This window comes from Macrotis lagotis, chromosome 1 (assembly GCF_037893015.1).
Source record: "Macrotis lagotis isolate mMagLag1 chromosome 1, bilby.v1.9.chrom.fasta, whole genome shotgun sequence".
Lineage (NCBI taxonomy): Eukaryota > Metazoa > Chordata > Mammalia > Peramelemorphia > Peramelidae > Macrotis > Macrotis lagotis.
Genome location: NC_133658.1, coordinates 899,477,115 through 899,494,599, shown reverse-complemented (window position 1 = coordinate 899,494,599; position 17,485 = coordinate 899,477,115). Strand labels below are relative to the sequence as shown.

The 17,485-nt window shown below is 52.4% G+C and overlaps 1 protein-coding gene across 2 annotated transcripts; it reads right to left on the bottom strand.

Moving 5' to 3' along the window:
- On the bottom strand, positions 1–7,092 carry PERM1 (PPARGC1 and ESRR induced regulator, muscle 1). 2 transcript variants are annotated; one of them, XM_074218795.1, is made up of 4 exons: positions 6,927–7,092; positions 2,626–5,083; positions 1,955–2,080; positions 1–1,509 (listed from the first exon to the last, which is right to left on the bottom strand). In XM_074218795.1, the coding sequence occupies exons 1-4, from the start codon at positions 6,996–6,998 to the stop codon at positions 1,430–1,432; spliced, it is 2,736 nt and encodes a 911-aa protein (XP_074074896.1). In that variant the 5' UTR covers positions 6,999–7,092; the 3' UTR covers positions 1–1,429. The 2 variants fall into 2 exon arrangements, with proteins under 2 accessions (XP_074074896.1, XP_074074897.1); XM_074218796.1 differs by having other exon boundaries at positions 2,626–5,025; positions 6,927–7,008.
- Between the last annotated feature and the right edge of the window lie 10,393 nt (positions 7,093–17,485).

The window sequence follows — 17,485 nt, the reverse complement described above, 5'->3', positions numbered from 1 at the left end:
CCACCCACCCAAAACACACACACACACACACACACACACACACACACACACACACACACATACACACACACACACACTCACCAGCAATCTCAAGGACTCTCACCAGAGGAATTCAGAACCCCCACTGAGGACCTTGGACCTTTAACCTTTAACCTCCCCGCTGCCCTTCAGCCCCTTCCCATTCCTCTTTTCCTTCCACTTCCCCTAACCCTTCCCAAAATGACCAGGAGCCTCCATTCTCCCTCATGAGCCCTCTAGAGGTTCCCCATCACCAGCCTCTGACCAGGATCCACATGACCTCCATCTCCTGCGCACCTCTCATCATCTCTGCTCCTTCAAATCTCAGGACTTTGTTAGGGAGTCCTCAGTTTCCAAATGCATGGCCGATATCTGCCATCACTGTCTGTGACCCGCAAACCCATCCCACCAGCTCCTTCCAGGACATCCTCATTCCATGTACCCACAATCTGCTGGGCCTGGGCCATGTCCTCATGACCACCCTCCCCTCTCACTCTCATGACTACATTATCACCAAGTAAAGGCAGCGGAAAAAGATACTTCCATGAACTATCTTGAGAGTCTTATCTGTCATCAGTGAGTTCTGGACAGGCAAAGCAAGGACAGTCAAGGCTGTAGCCTGCCAGCCTGGCCTGGCCCCCACTTACCCTCCATATATAGGTGGTTGGAGTCAGGAGGACCTGAGTTCAAATTTGGCCTCAGACACTATGTGACCTTGGGCAAGTCACTTCACTCTGATTGCCTCACACCCAGAGCCATCTCCTTCCTGATCCACATCTGGCCACAGGACCCAGATGGCTCCAGAGGAGAAAGTGAAACTGGTGACTTAGCACCCACCCTCACTCAAATCTAATCCACTTGATTGTCATGGCATCACCTCCCGGACCTCATGGTCTTCTTCCAGAAGGAAAGACAAACACCACCATACTGCCAACTTAGTCTCTTGCCCCCCACCTTCAAGTCATTTGGGAGCTGCTCGAGGCCCCCTGCCTCCAAGTCAGCGGGTATCCCATTATGCTCATTGTTTACCAAGATTCACGCCAAGACCTCTGATACACCCCACCCTTCACCATCACCCCCTTCTGAAACCTGACTTGCCAAAGGTCCTATAAGTGGACCGTCAGCTGGAGGGGCCCCTATTGAGAGGGAAAGGTGAGAATGGCCTCAGGATTTGGTTTCCTTCTCTTTCCCAAGAAGAGAAGGCTGAAGATTGGACAACTGTCCTCTGGACAAGCCCAGGATGTGGAAGGAAAGAGTGGGTGGGTGGGTGGGGAAAGGGGAGAGCGGTGTGAACATGCCTTAGGATCATTACAGAGAAGCAGGACGCCAGCCTCACTAGAACCCTGAGTCCAGGCAGCCATCCTGGGTTGGGGCTTTGCCTGCCTGGGCCCCAGCTGGCCCCAACGTGGGGCTACAGGCTTGGACGTCCTTCTCTCGCCTGTCTCCGGAAGTATCGAATAGCTGAGATGGCACCGATGTTGGCCAGCAACACTGGGGGAGAAAAGCAGAAAGAGGCAGCTGGGGTGGGTTGGGGTGCTTCAGGTAGAATGTTGGCTTAGGGGCCACCCTGCTCCAGGTCTCAGGGTGTGCTCAGTCAGACTAAAAATCACTGAAATGACCCTTAAAAAGGTACCAGGCCAGTTCCAAAGTGGAACCAGGAATGTAGGGGCAGAGGGCATCCAACTTCAGAAGGTGCCAGGAGAGGGGATGATGTCTCTAAAGGACTCTTGAACCCTGAGATCAACTGTCACTACCAGGACTCCCTACCATTCACTGTGAACTCATGGCTCCAACCCAACCCCCTTGATACTACAGATGCTAAAACTGAGGCCCAGAGAAGGGAAAGGATCTGTCCAAGGTCACACAGAGGTGCTCCCACCTCCCCCTGCCCCTTATCTCCCCCCCCCAGGACCTTCCCAGGTCCCAGCCCCCAGACCTGTTTTCCAAGCATCTGGAGCATGAAGATCCGAAGTCCTCACAGCCCACGTGGCGAAGGCCACGAACCCCAGACACATGTCATTCTGGTTGAAGGTGATGGGGATGAATGGAGCCCTCTGCTCCCCTGGAGGGAGAAGGACAGACCAGCTGGATCTGGAGCTGCATCTGTCCATGGACCTACTCTAGTCACTCCCACCAAGGGTTCATGTCCCCCAGCTCAGAGGGGACACAGGAGTCTCCTTACCCTGGATACCAGCATTATTATTCAATTATGAATTTTGATTAATCAATATCATTGCATTACCCAAGAAACCAGAGGCAGGCTAGAGGCACCAGGTTGGAAACCACCATGGAGATCATGGGTGAGGCTGGGTCAGATTGCCCAGCCGGTGGGAGGGGTCCTCACTTTCCTGGAAGTCATTCACTTATGAAAGCAGTGTTCCTCCCAGCCCCTGATGACCTGGACAACCCCCCACCCTTATTAGGTCTCCTAGTCACTTGGTGGGGAGGGAGGAATTGATAAGGCAAGAAGAGATGTAAAGGGTTAACTGAGCAGCCCAGTCCAAGTGGCACCATGCCTCCCCCTTGGCTTTGGCCTTCCTCCCCCCTGGACAGGCTGTTCCCCGGACCTAGTACAGACTGTACTCACCCCCCACCTTTGGCCATTACCTTCGAGACTCACGGTCAGGCCTAGTTCCTCAGTTTTCGGTGGGTTCTGGTCTTCAGGGGCAGGGACCCTAGGCCAGACCTGTAGAGGAGCCCGCTCAGGCCCCAGAGTCTGCTCGTTGGAGAGGGTCACTGGGACCCAATTTGGGGGCAACAAGTTTTCACTTGGCCCCTCCTCCCCAAAAAAGTGTTCATAGGCCTCTGGGATAGAGATGGGGACTGGGTCGACTCGGGCAGGCACTTGGAGAGGAGGTCCTGGGAGGGGCCTCTGCCCTGGATGCCGATTGTCCCAGAAAAAATATTCACACACCTCGGGCCACTGCAAGTTGGATGGGATGTCCTCCTCCTCTTCTTCTTCCTCCTCAACTATGGTGTCACAGAAAAAATAGTCATAGGCCTCAGGGAGAGTCAGAGCGTAGTCCTCCCTGGGTCCGGCAGAGTCCCTTGCCAAGACTGAGGGGGAAGGTGGGTGTTTCAGAATTCGGGGCTGGGGACGCAAGCCCACAGCCACTGCATCCCAGACTCTTGGGCCCCCTCGGCCTGCTCCCAAAGTCCTTGGGCTCTCAGAGGCAGCGCTGTCAGACAAGACTGAAGATGGGGAGGCTGAGGCTGAGTCCTCCTGAGGGGAGCTGGAAATCCCTGAAAAACGGACCTTCTTCCTCCTTGGGGCTGGGGTGACAATGCCAGGGGATGGTGTGCCACCATCAGAGACCAGTGAAGGCTCCCCCAGGGCTCCTGGAGACAAGGGGGCCCTGTTGCCTTTCTCAGGTTCCCCATGGAGCCCCTGTGGAGATACTGGAAAATTGAAACTCCTAGTAATTGGGACAGGTGTAGAGACAGACACACCTGCTCTGGCTCCCAGGGCAGAAATAGAGAGATTCCTATCTGGCTCAGCTCTGTGGTCAGGTGAAGACACATCCACATCTGCCCTGGCTCTGGGAGAAGAAGGAGAGAGATTCTTAATGGGCTCAGGCTTGCAGTCAGGTGTACACAGCTTCACATCTGGCTGGACCTGGGGAACGGGTGTAGATAGCTTCACATCTGGTTGGACCTGGGGAACAGGTGTAGATAGCTTCACATCTGGTTGGACTTTGGGGATAGGGGTGGCTGGGCCTACATCTGCATTGGCCAAGAGAACATGTGTAGACTGATGCCTTTCCGGTTCCAACTTGGGGATAGACATGGGGAGTCCAAGATCTGAATTGGTCTTGGTATCCGATGTAAACACATCTTTGTGCAGCTTCTCTTTGGAGACCTGTGGAGACGGGTTGCTGCTTGGCTCCACCTCAGAGGCTTCTCCAGTCAAGTTCACACTCTTCTCAGGTAAGGAGACAGGTAGAGACAGGTTCTCTCCCTCTTTAGGAATCCTGGTAGATGTAGACATATTCACTCGGGTCTCAGTCTTTGAGACAGGTGAAGATAGATCCAAGAATGTCTGTTCCAGGGGGGCAGGTGTTGAGCCATTGACTCCTGCCTCAGGCCCCAGATCAGGGGTGGAGGATGTGCCCTGGGGCTCTATCCCCCAACTAGATTTGGTTCCTAATCCAGTTGCTCCAGGGCCAGACTCGAATCCTGGGCCATTCCCCTCCAAATCAACTGGGGTCAAGATGCTGTGAGCCCCGGTGCTGGGGCTTCTGGCTGACTGGCTCCCTGAAGAAGGTGGCAGAGCCACTGAGGGACTCGGGGGGGCCTGTCTCTTGGTGTCCTGAGCTTTAGGGGATCCACTTCCCTTGGCCCCGACAGACCTCCGCTTCTTCTTTCCTGGACTTCGGGGGGAGGCTCCCGGATTGGGCTCTCGAGGAGATCTCTTCCCATCCACTAAGCCAAGGCTGCTGGACTGCCCCTGGCCAGAGGGACCCTGGCTTGGAGGGTCCTTCCCTGAGTGGACTCCAACCTCCGAGGCCTGGGAAGCCTCCCCTTGCAAGGACTTCTGCATGGTGCTGCCAGGAACCAGGGCAGGAGTGAGCTGGTCAGGGCAGAGGACAGTGGAGTGCAGCTGCTCCTCCAGCGGGGTGGACGTGCCTCGAGTCTGCTGACCGGCCCCCGAGGCCAGGACACGCTCACACCGAAACCTGCTGACCAGGCGGACGTCTGGGCCCTCCTCCTCCTCGCTGCCAGAGCAGCCCCCCTGGGCAGTGGCCAGGTGCCCAGGCAGAGACCGCCTGTCCAGGACCTTGAGCAGGCTTTCAGCTAGGGGGCTGCCTGCTCGCACCCGGAGGAACCGAGGGGGAGGGGGTCCGGGGGGGCTGCTGCCACTGCTGTCCCCTTGGTCAATGTCACTGGAAAGCGGCTCGTCCCCCGAGGCCAGGGCAGCCTGAAGAAGGCCACACTCCTCTGCAGCTTCTGAGAAGTCAGCCCAGTCCTTGTCACTCAGCTGGATGCTATATTCGAAGTTCTCCATTTCTGGGGTGACAGAGACACAGTGTGGCAATTTGGGAGGCCTCTGGGTGTTCTGTGGAGGCTGGGGGACAGGAAGTTGTGTTCCAAGATGGCCTGGACTTCCTAAGTTCTCTCCCCAGACCCACAACCTCCCATTCCCTGACCCCAAGCTTTGTGCCTCAGTTTTTCCCTAGGGTCTGGCTCTCAGATTCTGTAGTTTCTCCCTTCCCCTCCTCTTCCCTCCCCTCTTTCTGAAAGAAGCCTGGAACAAAGCATAAGGCAATAGTTCTGGAGTAATTCTCACCCTGCCATTTATGACCCATGTCATTTCCCTTTCTCACTTCATCTGAAGTGAGCCAGTTGGCCTACATGGTCTGAGACTGTGATCCTGGGGAGCCCTCCCTCCAACCTTGCTGGGACTGGAGATATAAAACTCCAGGAATTCCCCCCCCTTTTCTAAATACTTTTTTTTTGTTTTGTTTTGTTTTGTTTTTAGGTTTTTTGCAAGCCAAATGGGGTTAATTGGCTTGCCCAACGCCACACAGCTAGGTAATTATTAAGTGTCTGAGACTGGATTTGAACCCAGGTACTCCTGACTCCAGGGCCGGTGCTTTATCCACTGTGCCACCTAGCTACCCCCTAAATACTTTTTTAAGAAGTTTGCCCTAAAATTAGAAAACAAAAATGTTTTCCCCACATGTTTCTATTTTGTCTTTGGGTCCCATAAGTCTTTCAATTTATCAAACACAATTATTTCTTGGAGAAAATATATATTATATATACATATATATATATAAAAAATACAATTCTACAGCATGACTTTATATTTGTAAAAATTACCAAAATAATGAATATTTGAGATCTTTTTTTCTTCATCCCAGGGTCTCTCTTCCCTCTTGCTCCCTCAACCCCACTAATTTTAAGTGGACTTAGACCTTCCAAAGAATTCTTCAGTCAAAGGCTGATATTCCAAAATAACCTCCAGAGAGAGAGAGACCTCTACCCTATCCCTTCCTGAGTGGGCACCTCTAGGGGCCACCTAAGGTGATCAGACACCCTGACCCCTTCTCAAGTAGGAGCAGACCTTGGGGTGGGCCCACAGTAGAGGGAGGGGGCCAGATGTCACCCTGCTGGCTTCCTGGATGCTGAGCACCAAACTCCTTAAGCCCTGCAAGATCCCTCCCCTCAAGAGGTCACTGGGTCAGTCCATCAAGGTCATTTCACACCCAGAGGCCAGGGACCTGTGGTCAGCTGGGAGATCATGGGCTTAGGGCTGGAAAGAATCCCCTAAGCCAGTAGGCCAACCCACTCATTTTACAAACGAGGAAACTGAAAACCAGAGGGATTGATTTGCCCAAGGTCAGACCAATAGTAAAAAGCAGGGCCAGAATCGGAACCTGTGTCTTAGTTCTTCTAGGAGACTTTCAGTCATTCCCTCTCCTTTACATAGAAAGTAGGGGGAGTACCCAGATAACCCTGAGGGAAGGTGGGGAAACTGAGGCACTGAGACTCAGAGTCACACAGCACATGGGAGTGACAATAAGAGGAGAATCTAAGTTCTGATTTTCCAGCTCAACTTAGCAGGGACATCCCCAAGATCCCCAAAACCACATCTCCATGTTGTAAACCTGTACTCCTTGCCTTCTTCCCTGATTCTCTTCCCCAAATGACCCTTGGTACAAGAGGCATCCCAGGTTTTAAGGAGTCCCATCCTCTAGGAACTGAGTCTTAGCCCTTTCCTAAGTATTTGGGGACAGACACCCCCCCAGTGACCTGAAAAACAGAGGATCAAGCCCCCCTCCTTATGACTCTTTGGCCACAGGGAAACCCCAAATGGATGGAATTAGCCCTCACTCAGCCCCATCCCTCCAGGGTCCTTACTCTGTTAGAAAATAGAGAGGGGGGAAGGGATTGACAGATCCTACCTGAGTCCCCACAGCTTGATGGGGGACATGAAGCAGGCTGGGGGTGTGAGGCAGCTGGCTCCAGAGGAGCATGGTGTTGGCTCAGTCCAGGACACTGGTCTGAGCCCCGCCCCTCAAGCCTCTCTCATTGACATCCTAAAAATACTTTCCCCTGCCCATTGGTCACATGCTACCTGTCAGCCCCTGCCTCAGCCATCCTGGGACTGAGCTCTACAAATAGATGGCATTTGAGAGGGCCCAGCCCCCTGGGGGAGGCGGGGAATCGGAGGGGTCTTCCTATGCCCTGAACACAGGGTAGGACAGCCCAAGCCACGTGTTGTAGGCACAGCTCCTTAGTGGCAGGGACCCAGAGTGCTGCGAATTCTATTTGGGTGACATGAACCTCAAGGCCAATCCATGCTCTCATAGCACAGATAACTGGGAACAAATTCCTAAGATTCAGAGGCCTAAGAAATCGGGTTCCATGCCTTCATTGGAGAGATACGGAAGCCCAAAAAGGAAGGGGACTCACCCAAGGTCACACAGCTGTTTAGAGGAAGATCTAAACCATGAGACACCAGGGTGTCTCTCCTCCCAGAAGGAATAAAAGTTGAAATGATGATGATGGTGAGGGGTGGGAGAAGGGATTATAGGCAAATATTAAGACTGAAATAGGCTCTAGTACATCTATATGTCGGAATAAACATAGCAAGAATAAATGCAAAGTAGGGGTGGCTAGGTGGTGCAGTGGATAAAGCACGGGCCTTGGAGTCAGGAGTACCTGAGTTCAAATCCTGCCTCAGACACTTAATAATTACCTAGCTGTGTGGCCCTGGGCAAGCCACTTAACCCTGTTGCCTTGCCAAAAAAACTAAAAAAGAAAAAAAGAATAAATGCAAAGTACTTACATACAAAATACCCATGGAGTTGCGGGGGCCAGGAAAGGGGGGCTTCCTTCATGGGGGAGACAGGGCAGCCAGACATAGCCAAAGGAGCTGTCCCTTCAGAACCCCTCTGGGAGATAACCCTAAAGCTTTCTCATTTCCAATATGGGTAAAAGGAGACACAAGCCGGTTGCTGAAAACTAGATCAGAGGAGCCCCCTACTGGAAGTACAAAGAACCCCATGTCCATGATTCAGCCTCTGACCATAATTTCTCCACTTGGAAGGAGGAAAGTGTGTAGGCTCTCAGTCCAGACACTAGCATTTATGGAAAGGATCCCTGGGGGAAGAAGGGCAGAGGAATCTGAAGGTAGGAGATTCAGGCCCTGGGTGGGGCCCACATCTCTGAAGGTCTCAACACGGTCAAGTCAAAAAGCATTTATTAATCGCCTACTATTAAGCTAGGGATGATGATGATGGTGCCTTTTGTTCTCAAGGAAGACTATGACATCAAGGAGGTGATGCTGTGACAGGGGTGTGAATTGGATTTGAGTGAGGGGGGACTGCACTGTCACCAGCCTCAATTTCTTCCCTGGACCCATCTGGGTCCAGTGGCCAGATATGGATCAGGCTGACTGAATTTGGCCCTGGATGTGAGGCAATCAGGGTTAAATGACTTGCCCAAGGTCACACAGTTAGTAAGCATCTGAGGCCATATTTGAACTCAGGCCCTCCTGACTTCAAGGTTGGCTTTCTACCCACTGCACCTTGGACCTGCCCCATCCAAAGAAAGGCAAAAGATAATCCCTGTCCTCCAGGAGCTTTCAGTCAAACGGGGGAGACAATGTGAAAGCAATTATGTAAAAACAAGAGAGACGAAGATAAATTGGAGATGAATAATCTAGAAGGAAAGCAATGAAACTGAAAAGGACCCAGGAGTGGATAATTGCATTAAGTGAGACTTTGGGGGAGCCCAGGGTTGACCAGGGAGTCTACATTCCCCCAGCCTTCCCAGAATGGTTCCCTCCCTCCAGCCTGGAAGTTAGAAATGTAGTGAGAGAGAGAATGATGCCATGACCACATTTTTCCACAAGGGGGAGGTAGTGACCCGTCTCTAAAGCAGGGGGGGGGTCAAGCTTCCATAGCAGTGTGAGGAGGGGAAAATGAGAGGGGACAGGGAGCCGGTAATTTAGGGAAGAAAACAAGTTAGGGAGGGAGGGAAGGGACAATGAAAGCATTTATTACCAAAGGGGGAAGATGAGGAAAGAGTGAAGGAAGACTGAAGGGAATAGTGAGGGGAGTCTGAGAGAAGGTGAATGCAAACAATGGGGGAGTGGTGAGCAGCGAAACAGTCCCTCGGGGAAATAGGGAGATGGGCAAAGTGGACCATGGACCGGGGAGGAGGTCAGCAGGGCCAGGGGAGGGTGTCCTGTGGCCACTCATCGCAGCCCCTCCTTGGGGAGCCTGTGGTTACCCAGAGTCATATGACCCTTCCAGAGTCCTGTGTAAATAGGACCTGGGGGTTGTGGCCGGGAAGGATCCTGAAAATTATCGGTTTGAGTTCGAGATCTGGTCCAAAACTCAGCCCCCTCCCCCATCCCAGTTCCAGATTTAGGGGAGGAAAGCCCCCTCCCTCCCTCATTTGGGGCAAGGTGAAAGAACAATGTGTCCCCACAGGCCCCCAAAAGGCTGAGACCCCTCATCCTGGCCACCTGTCAACCCGGGGGGGGTGTACAAAAGAACAGATTTCTTGACCCCCCCTTTCTTCCTCAATGACACGTCTTTTCGAAGCCAACTGTGGCAACGTTCCTTCCCTTGCCCAATGCCTTCCTCATGAAGCCCCTTCTCTGATTTCTCCCCATCAGGAATGTCCAGGGGGAAATGGGGAGCAGAGACGGAAACCAGGTCCCCCAAAGCCTGCCCTCCCCCACTGCCCAGCCTCCTTTCCATTCCGGTAGAGCTGACAGAGGAGAGACTGGGGCCAGACTCGGCAGGACTTTCGGACCTTGGGAGGAGGCTATGAGCCGTAAAACACAAGTGGGGCAGCAGGGACCTTAGCCTGTCCCGCCCCCCCATCCTCCAGCCGGGCCCCCGACTTGGGCTGGACGGAAGGGAGCTGGTGACCTCCTGGCCAAGACCCCTGGGCCACATGAGGGCTTGTCCCGCCCGTCTCCTCTCTCTGCCCCCCCCCCCCCCCAGGCGGCCTCCGGTCTGGAAGCTTCCCTGCCGATGAAATCCACAGCCGCTGTCTGACCTCAGTCCTGCAGCTGCGGGCGCTGGGCCGGGCCGGGGGAGGGGGCCGGCCGGGGGAGGGGCCGGGCCGGAGGAGCCGAGCCCCCCCCATGGGAGAGAGATTTCCGGCCGGGAGGGGGCCCAGCCGAGGCCGGAGGGAGGGGGCCCAGCCCAGGCCGGAGGCCGGGGGCGGCGGCCCCTCCCGCGCTGACTCACCGGCCTCGCGCGCGGCGGGCGGCCCCGGGGAGAGGAAACCCGAGCCCGAGCCGCCCGCCCAGGCCGCACGCACTGACCCGGGGCCGGGCCGGGCCGGGCCCCGAAGGGCGGCGGTGCAGACTGGACCCCGAGCAGAAGGGCCCGGGCTGGGAGCCTTTCCACCTCCAGCGGAATCAAACCGCCCAAACTGTCATCCAGCCCCCACGGCCCATTCTCTGGCCGGCCCGCCTCCCTCGGGTGCCCCCGGGCCCGGGGAGGGGCTTTGTCCGAGCTGGTCCCCGGCTCTGGGGGGCCTGGCTGGGTGGCCAGGATGGAGCCTCCCCAAACCTGACAGATGCACTCCCAGATGTGTGTAGGAAGGGGAGCTGGCGGCCTGATTTCCTTCCCCAGAAGCTCTCCTGGGGGAGGGGGGGCACTGCCGGCTGGGGGAGGGGATTATTTATGACTTGCTAAGGCTCGGAGCCTTCCTTTCCAGGGAATTGCCTCTCCCACTCCCCAGGCCAGGAAGGCCCTCAGAGATCCCCAGGCCTTTCCTCTTATTTTACTAGGGAGGAACCAAGGAGCCGGGAAGGGATGTGTCCAGTTAGACAAAGTGAGACTCTGGACCAGGTCATGTGAGGAAAGCTTGGAACAGGGAAGGTTCCAGGATCTGGGTTCAAATACTGGCTCAGGCCTGTAATACCTGGGTAACTGGGCTAGGTGATCACCATGTTCCCAACCAGTCTCCTGACCTCCCTGGCCCAGCCACCTTGGGCTGGGTCTCTTCCCTCTCTGGCTCCTGCGCCCTATGTCAGCAGCCAGTTCTGCTAAGGACCCTCCCCCTTACCCCATCCCAGACTGAATAAGGTGGCCTCACTACAGAATGAGTAAAGAGCCCTCCCCCCCACCAGAAGGGGCCTTCCCTGACCTTGTCAAGGATGTGGCTGGCATAGACAGATGAAGACTCTCCTGTCTCACAGAGGAGATGGCCAAAGATGTTTTCCTCTATGGATCCTCAGGGCATCTGCGGACACCCTTGGGAGAGACAGCAAAGCCTGTATCCCCAAGGCTGGGGCCAGAGTTCAATGGAAAGAGGCCTGAATTTTGAGATAAGATGACTCTGGCTCACCACTGACCTGTGCTCTTGGGCAAGTCATTTCCCCTCTGTCAGAGTCATTTTCCACTGCTGCACACAAATGGGGGTTGAGGATGGACAAGATGGTCTTTATGGTCCTACAAGTTCCCCCCCCCCCTTCCCAACACCTGTGGGAAGAACTGGGTTCAAAATCTAGGCTTTGCTTTTTGTTTATTGACATGATATGATTTTGGACAAGTCATTTCCACATTCTAAACTTTAATTCTTTTACAGAGAACATTGGACTAGGTCAGGCATCGTAATCAGAGATATTGAAAAAAAAAGACAACTTTATTTCCATCTTGTTGCCTGCCTTTGTAAAGCATTATCTTGAAAAGGGGCCATAGACTCCCAAGACTATCAACAGGGTCTTTGACAGAAAGTCTGGATGGTCCCTAACTTCCTTCCTTGCTAACTCTTTCTGTGATCTTGAGAGAAAGCCTTAAGGGCCCACACAGAGGGCAAGGTGTTAGGGTTAGTCTTAGGGGCTTTAACATGCTGCCAAGAATATCTTCTGAAGGAAGGAAAGATCTGGTATGTTTGATTTCAGAGCAAAGCCTTCCCAGGGCTTGGGGCAGAGGGGAACAGAGAGGCACCTAGAGCATTGATGGGGACACAATGAGAGAGGTCCAATGGTGCTTTTCCCTTCCTCTTCCCTAGCCATGCCTAGGCAGGGATTCAAGCCAAGGAGAATAGTGATGGCATTTCTCCTTCCCTGCCCCCAGACCGGGCTTCCTAATCCAACTGAATTAGGGCTTGCTTCTTCTCAGCATGCTGCCAGCCCACTTGCTAGGCCCCTGGGGGCAGGGAGAGCAGGACAGCTTGGCATGCCCACTTCCCAGTTTGCCAGGATCTGGGCCTGGGTGGAGAGGGTTAGTTGGCAGCCCAGAGCCATGCAGGGAGGGTGGAGGCAAGGGTCAGCTAGGGTCTTAGGCTTAATCGAGAAGGTCCTTCCTGCTTTGAACCCCAGTTGGGGAGGCCTAGGTGATGGGCCTGTCTAGAAGACAGGACTTCTTGGAAGTGGCTTCAAGCTATCTGCACTCCCAGATATGACCTCTCCAGACTTCTGTGTTCTCACTCCCCAGAGCCGGAACCAACAGCCAGATCCAGCAGGTAGAAAAGCCTTCCCCTTCCTGCAGCCTTGGCAGGAAGCCCAGGGCAAGCTTCACCTTTGAGTCCTTGGCCTCTTGCCCATTCACCCAGAGTCTCTGCTGGCCCAGCACACACATCCTGCCTCCTCCACCTCCCACTGACCGCAAGACAACTGCAGCCCCCTCCCCTCCTGCTTCCTTCAAGCTCATGGGACTGTGGCATCATTGGGCTGCCCACACAAGCCCGATGTGTGCCAGAGCTCATGAATCAGTCCCTCTCTCGTGGACAGCCCCACCCAGAGCAGGACTGGGGAGAACAGGGCCAGTCTGAGAAGCCTGATGAGCAAGGGAGGGAGCTAAATAGGCTGCTGGCCCAAAGAAATGGGGAGTCTGAAAGGTTGGGGCCAAGGCCCTGAGTGAAATTAGAGATAGATTTGGGGAGGCTGAGAGAACCATGGATCTGGGGAGACATATGAGAGGCCTGGGAGAGAAGAGAGAGGAAGAAGAGAAGAGGGTATATAAAGGACCTGAGAGACCTGGCCTGGGGCCCTACAGAGTGTCTGGGGGCTAAACAGTCTGGGATAGGGAGGCATCCTCCTTGGAAAGAAAATGAAAGAAACATGGGCCTTAAGGTCATAGATTTACAGTGGGTAGAGCACTGGCCCTAGAGTCAGGAGGACCTAAGTTTAAATCTGACCTCAGAAACTTAATAATAACCTATGTGACCTTGGATAAGTCACTCCACCCTATTGACTTGCAAAAAACCAAAATAAATGAATAAACAGGTCATAGACTTGTTTTCAAATCCCATTTAGTCACTTATTACCTGTTTGACACTGGTTTAACTACTTTATTCCTCTGGGTCTGTCTTTATCAAGGTCCCTTTGAACTACTTAAATCAGTGTTATTAATTCTATTGGTCTAAGCACAAGGCAAGAGCCTTGAGAATTTGAGCAGCCTGGGCTAGTTACTTGGGAGTAGGGGAAGGACTTAGAGATTCTAAGATTGGTTATTATTATTATTATTATTATTATAATTACTGTTGACAAGGCAGTTGGGGTTGTGACTTGCCCAGGATCACACAGCTAGTCAGTCAAGTGCCTAAGGGCAGATTTGAATTTGGCTCCTCATGATTCCAGGGCTGGTGCTCTATCCATTTAGCTGCCCCTAGAACTGGTTATTAACAGAGAGAATTCAGGAAACTTTGAATTAGAAAAAAATTACATCACTAACTTCTAACTGAAATTTGGAATTTTCTTCAATGATTCCATATGGTGGTTCTGAAAACAGGTTCCTAAACTTCTCCAGGCTTCTGACCCATTCCAAAGTTAGGAACCCCTTCTCTGAGAGGACTGAGGGGTAAGAAGGAGCTCAGAGATTTGGCAAGGTCTTTGCAGGTACTATTGAGGATCTGAGAGTCCTTTAGGTTCTGGCACACCAGACTCAAACCTCCCCATAGGAAGTGAAAGGAAAAAGGGCAGCTCACTATTGCCTCTCCTTCTAAAGGCCTTAGCCCCTCCTTTGGAGGGTTGGTGACTGGTGGGTAGATTTAGAAGCAGGACATCTGTGCCCATAGGAGTCTGGGAATCTCTTTGCCAATTCCTCCCCTTCCTGGCCCAGGTCTAAGGATAGAATGTCTCCATCAAACAGGGGCCAGGGATTGGAGGTGGTTAGAAAGTCAAAGGGAGAGGTGGGCAACTTTCCAGGTAGCTGATATAATGTGAGTATAAACCAGGAAGCAATAAGGGAGGGGAGTTTTATGAGAACTCCAGGGTCTAATGGTCTTGAATAGTGGAATCAGGAGTCTGTCTGGTAATCATAGAATTTAGGGCCTCCCTCCCACCCCAGCCCCAGCCCAAATCTTCTCACCCCTCATTTTATAGATGCCTTCTGGGCAAGCAATGAACAGAATAAATGGAATTTCAAATGCAGATGGTTTTTTGTCTTCCTCTGCACAGTGATGTTTATCCTTCCTTCTCAGAAGAAGACCACACATCAGAAAGGCCATGCCATGACAAACAAGTGAATTGGATTTGAGTGAGGGGATGCTGTGCTAAGTCACCAGTCTCACTTTCTCCTCCAGAATCATCTGAGTCCAGTGGCCAGATAGGAATCAGAAGACTGGAGATGGCCCTGGATGGGAGGCAGTCAAGGTTAAATGACTTGCCCAAGGTCATATCATTAATAGGTCAAATGTTCGGTCCTCTGACACCATGGGCACTGGATCTCTTGCCCTAAGGAGAAACAAGAGCATCTCATTTCTAGTCCCAAGTTCAAAACTTGAGGAGATCAACTAAGTGGGATGGATGGTCCCAGGTCCTGGCAGTAAAAAATAACCTCATCTCACCTCAGATTTTCATTCATGGTAATCATGGTCTAATCAGGATTCTTCTCTGAGTTTTTGACTCAGTTTCCTCAGCAGTGAAATAATGATAATAGCACTTTCCTCCCAGGGTTGTTGTGAGGATCAAAAATGAGATAATATATGTGAAAAAATTTATACATAGTAAATCCTCCCATCTTCATCCTTAAAATTAGGATGATGATGATGGAAATGTAAATAATCATTAGCATTTACACCATGCCTTAAGATTTGCAAAGCAGTTTTATCATTATGCCTATTTTATCAGTAATAAAAGTTAATATTTATATGTGGATATGACTGAACACTGTTGTTCAGACAGGTTCATATTTGTGACCCTATTTGGAGTTACCTTGGCAGAACTACTGGAGTCAGTTGCCATTTCCTTCTCCAGCTTATTTTACAGATGAGGAAAATGACTTGCCCAAGGTCACACCACTTGTAAGTATCTGTGAGTGAATTAGAACTCAGGTCTTCCTGTGTAGATACAGGTTACTGTGAAATTTCAATGGGGTAATGTATGAATTCAACTCTTGTTTTACAGATAAGGAAAATGAGTCCACAATGATAGGATCATTGATTCAGAGTCAGGAGAAACAGAGACCAGCTCCTGGCCTGTTCACATTCTAATTGGCTTATCGGTGACCAGAGGAAACTTTTTTATGTGGGGAAATCTCAGGTTTAAGATCAGAACCACAAGACCAAGGATCAAGGAACTTCAATTGCAGGGAAATAGGGAGCTCAGATCACAGATTTAGTGCCAGATTGGACTGAGGAGACCCTCTAGTCCAACTCCTTTCTACAGATGAGGAAACAAGGGAGATTAAATAACTTATTCAAGGTCACCCAGAAAATAAATGGTTGACCTGAAGTTTGTACCTGAGCTCTTGGAAGGCGAGGCCTGTTTGCCTTCCTTTGGATCCTTAGCCCTTAGTGGGGAAAAGGTTGGGGGTGGGGGTCTCTGTCCCAAGCATGTGGAGTCCTCCTCTGGTAGAATGGGTGGATGAGAACAATATGTTCCAGCAGCCACAAAGGGGGTTGAAATATTTCATGTTCAGCTCCACCCAGTCCAAAGGAAGGGGGAGGAACCCCCCCATTCTGATTCCTAGGCTGTGAAGCACTTAGAGCTTGTTCAGACATCAAAGAAGACAAGGTCATCCCCTGCATCCCAGGCCATCCCAGGAATCCTGTTTTGATGTCTCAGGAAGTTTTGTGCAACTCTGCCTCACTTCAATCCAATTCCCTCCTAAAGCAAGATATGGCCCAATGATGTCACTGATGCTCTTGGAAAAGGAAAGACAAACAGCATTAAGCCTGAGGAGTAGTGGGTTCTTTAATGCTTCTTGACTTGAATCCAAGACCCTTTCCTCTAGAATCAAGGCACTGTCCACTGGTGCACTCTGCCTCCCAGAGAGGAAATTGGGAGCCACTTCTCTGACTTCCTTCTGGGGCCTGTATCTTTTGGCTTGAATGTTTCCTATCAGGATGTGACTCTGGAGTCCCTTTTGCTGGGATGACAGAGGAGGCTGAGGAAGAAGGGCAGAAGGCACCCCTGGGGGAATGCAGTAGCGTCCTGAGTGGGTAGAGAGAAAAGGCGTTGGGCTGTGGGGTCCTGGAGGGGGGGAAGTTGGAGTCAGATCTAGGAAACAAATTTCCAGGTGAAGAGGGAGAGTCCTAGATTAGGGCCTCAGCAATAAAATGTCTGGATCTCAGAGCTTTCGGCAGGGGTGGGGCAGGGGCAGGTCCTAAAGGCCAAGGGCCCCTGGGCCCTAGACACCTCAAGCTTTCATTTTCAGCCTTCCCCAGCCCAAGGGGAGGGACCCCCTTTCTGATTTCAATCTAGGTTTATGAGGGAAGGGGGAACATTTCTGACTCAGCCTGTGACCCCCCCACCCAGATACAGCTCCCCGAATCCTTCTCTCAGCTGATCCAGATGTGCCAACTCCAATTCCAAGGGTTGCCCCATTCCTCAGATGGGAAATCAAGCCCCACCCTGGGCAGATTGCCTGGGTTTCCTTCCCACCCTCCTGGTGCTGCCTACAAAAGATTTCCTGGAGCAGAAACAGCAGCCTCGGGGAGAAAGGACAGGGTATCCTGGGAGGGGACATTGGGCTGGGGGCCAGACTCGCAAAGAAGGAGAGGGGGAGGATGATTTCCGGCTCTTCTGAGCTCTGGCTCGAAGCCATGGTTCCTCCCTGCCTTACTCCCCTCTTCCCATTCCCCCTGCCCTCCCATAGAGTCAGGATCCACATCTGGAGCATATGGGATAGTTTAAGGCCAAAACAGCCTGGGAAGGGCTTCCAGAATCCTGCTTCTCCACCTTCCAAGTCACAAAACTGTCCTTCCCAATAACCTCACCCCACCACCCCTGCCACTGACCACCCAGCTCCCTTGGGCCTGAACAGGTAATGAATAGAGGTCCCCACAAAGAAATCTCCTCCTCTCCAACTGTCCTCCTTGGCAAAGATAATAAATGACCTCGGGACTCCAGAACAACCTAACTGCACCACCCCCAGCCCCTATCCACACTCCAGGCCCAGAGGGGGTCCTGGAAACTGCCAGACTACTTTCTCACCTGAGGAAAAAGAGTTAACCTCCTTTCTACCACCTAATCCCAGGGGCCCATCCCTGGGGCAGGCCAAAGAGAAACTCCAGGGAGTTGAAGGCCAGGCCCCACACGCCC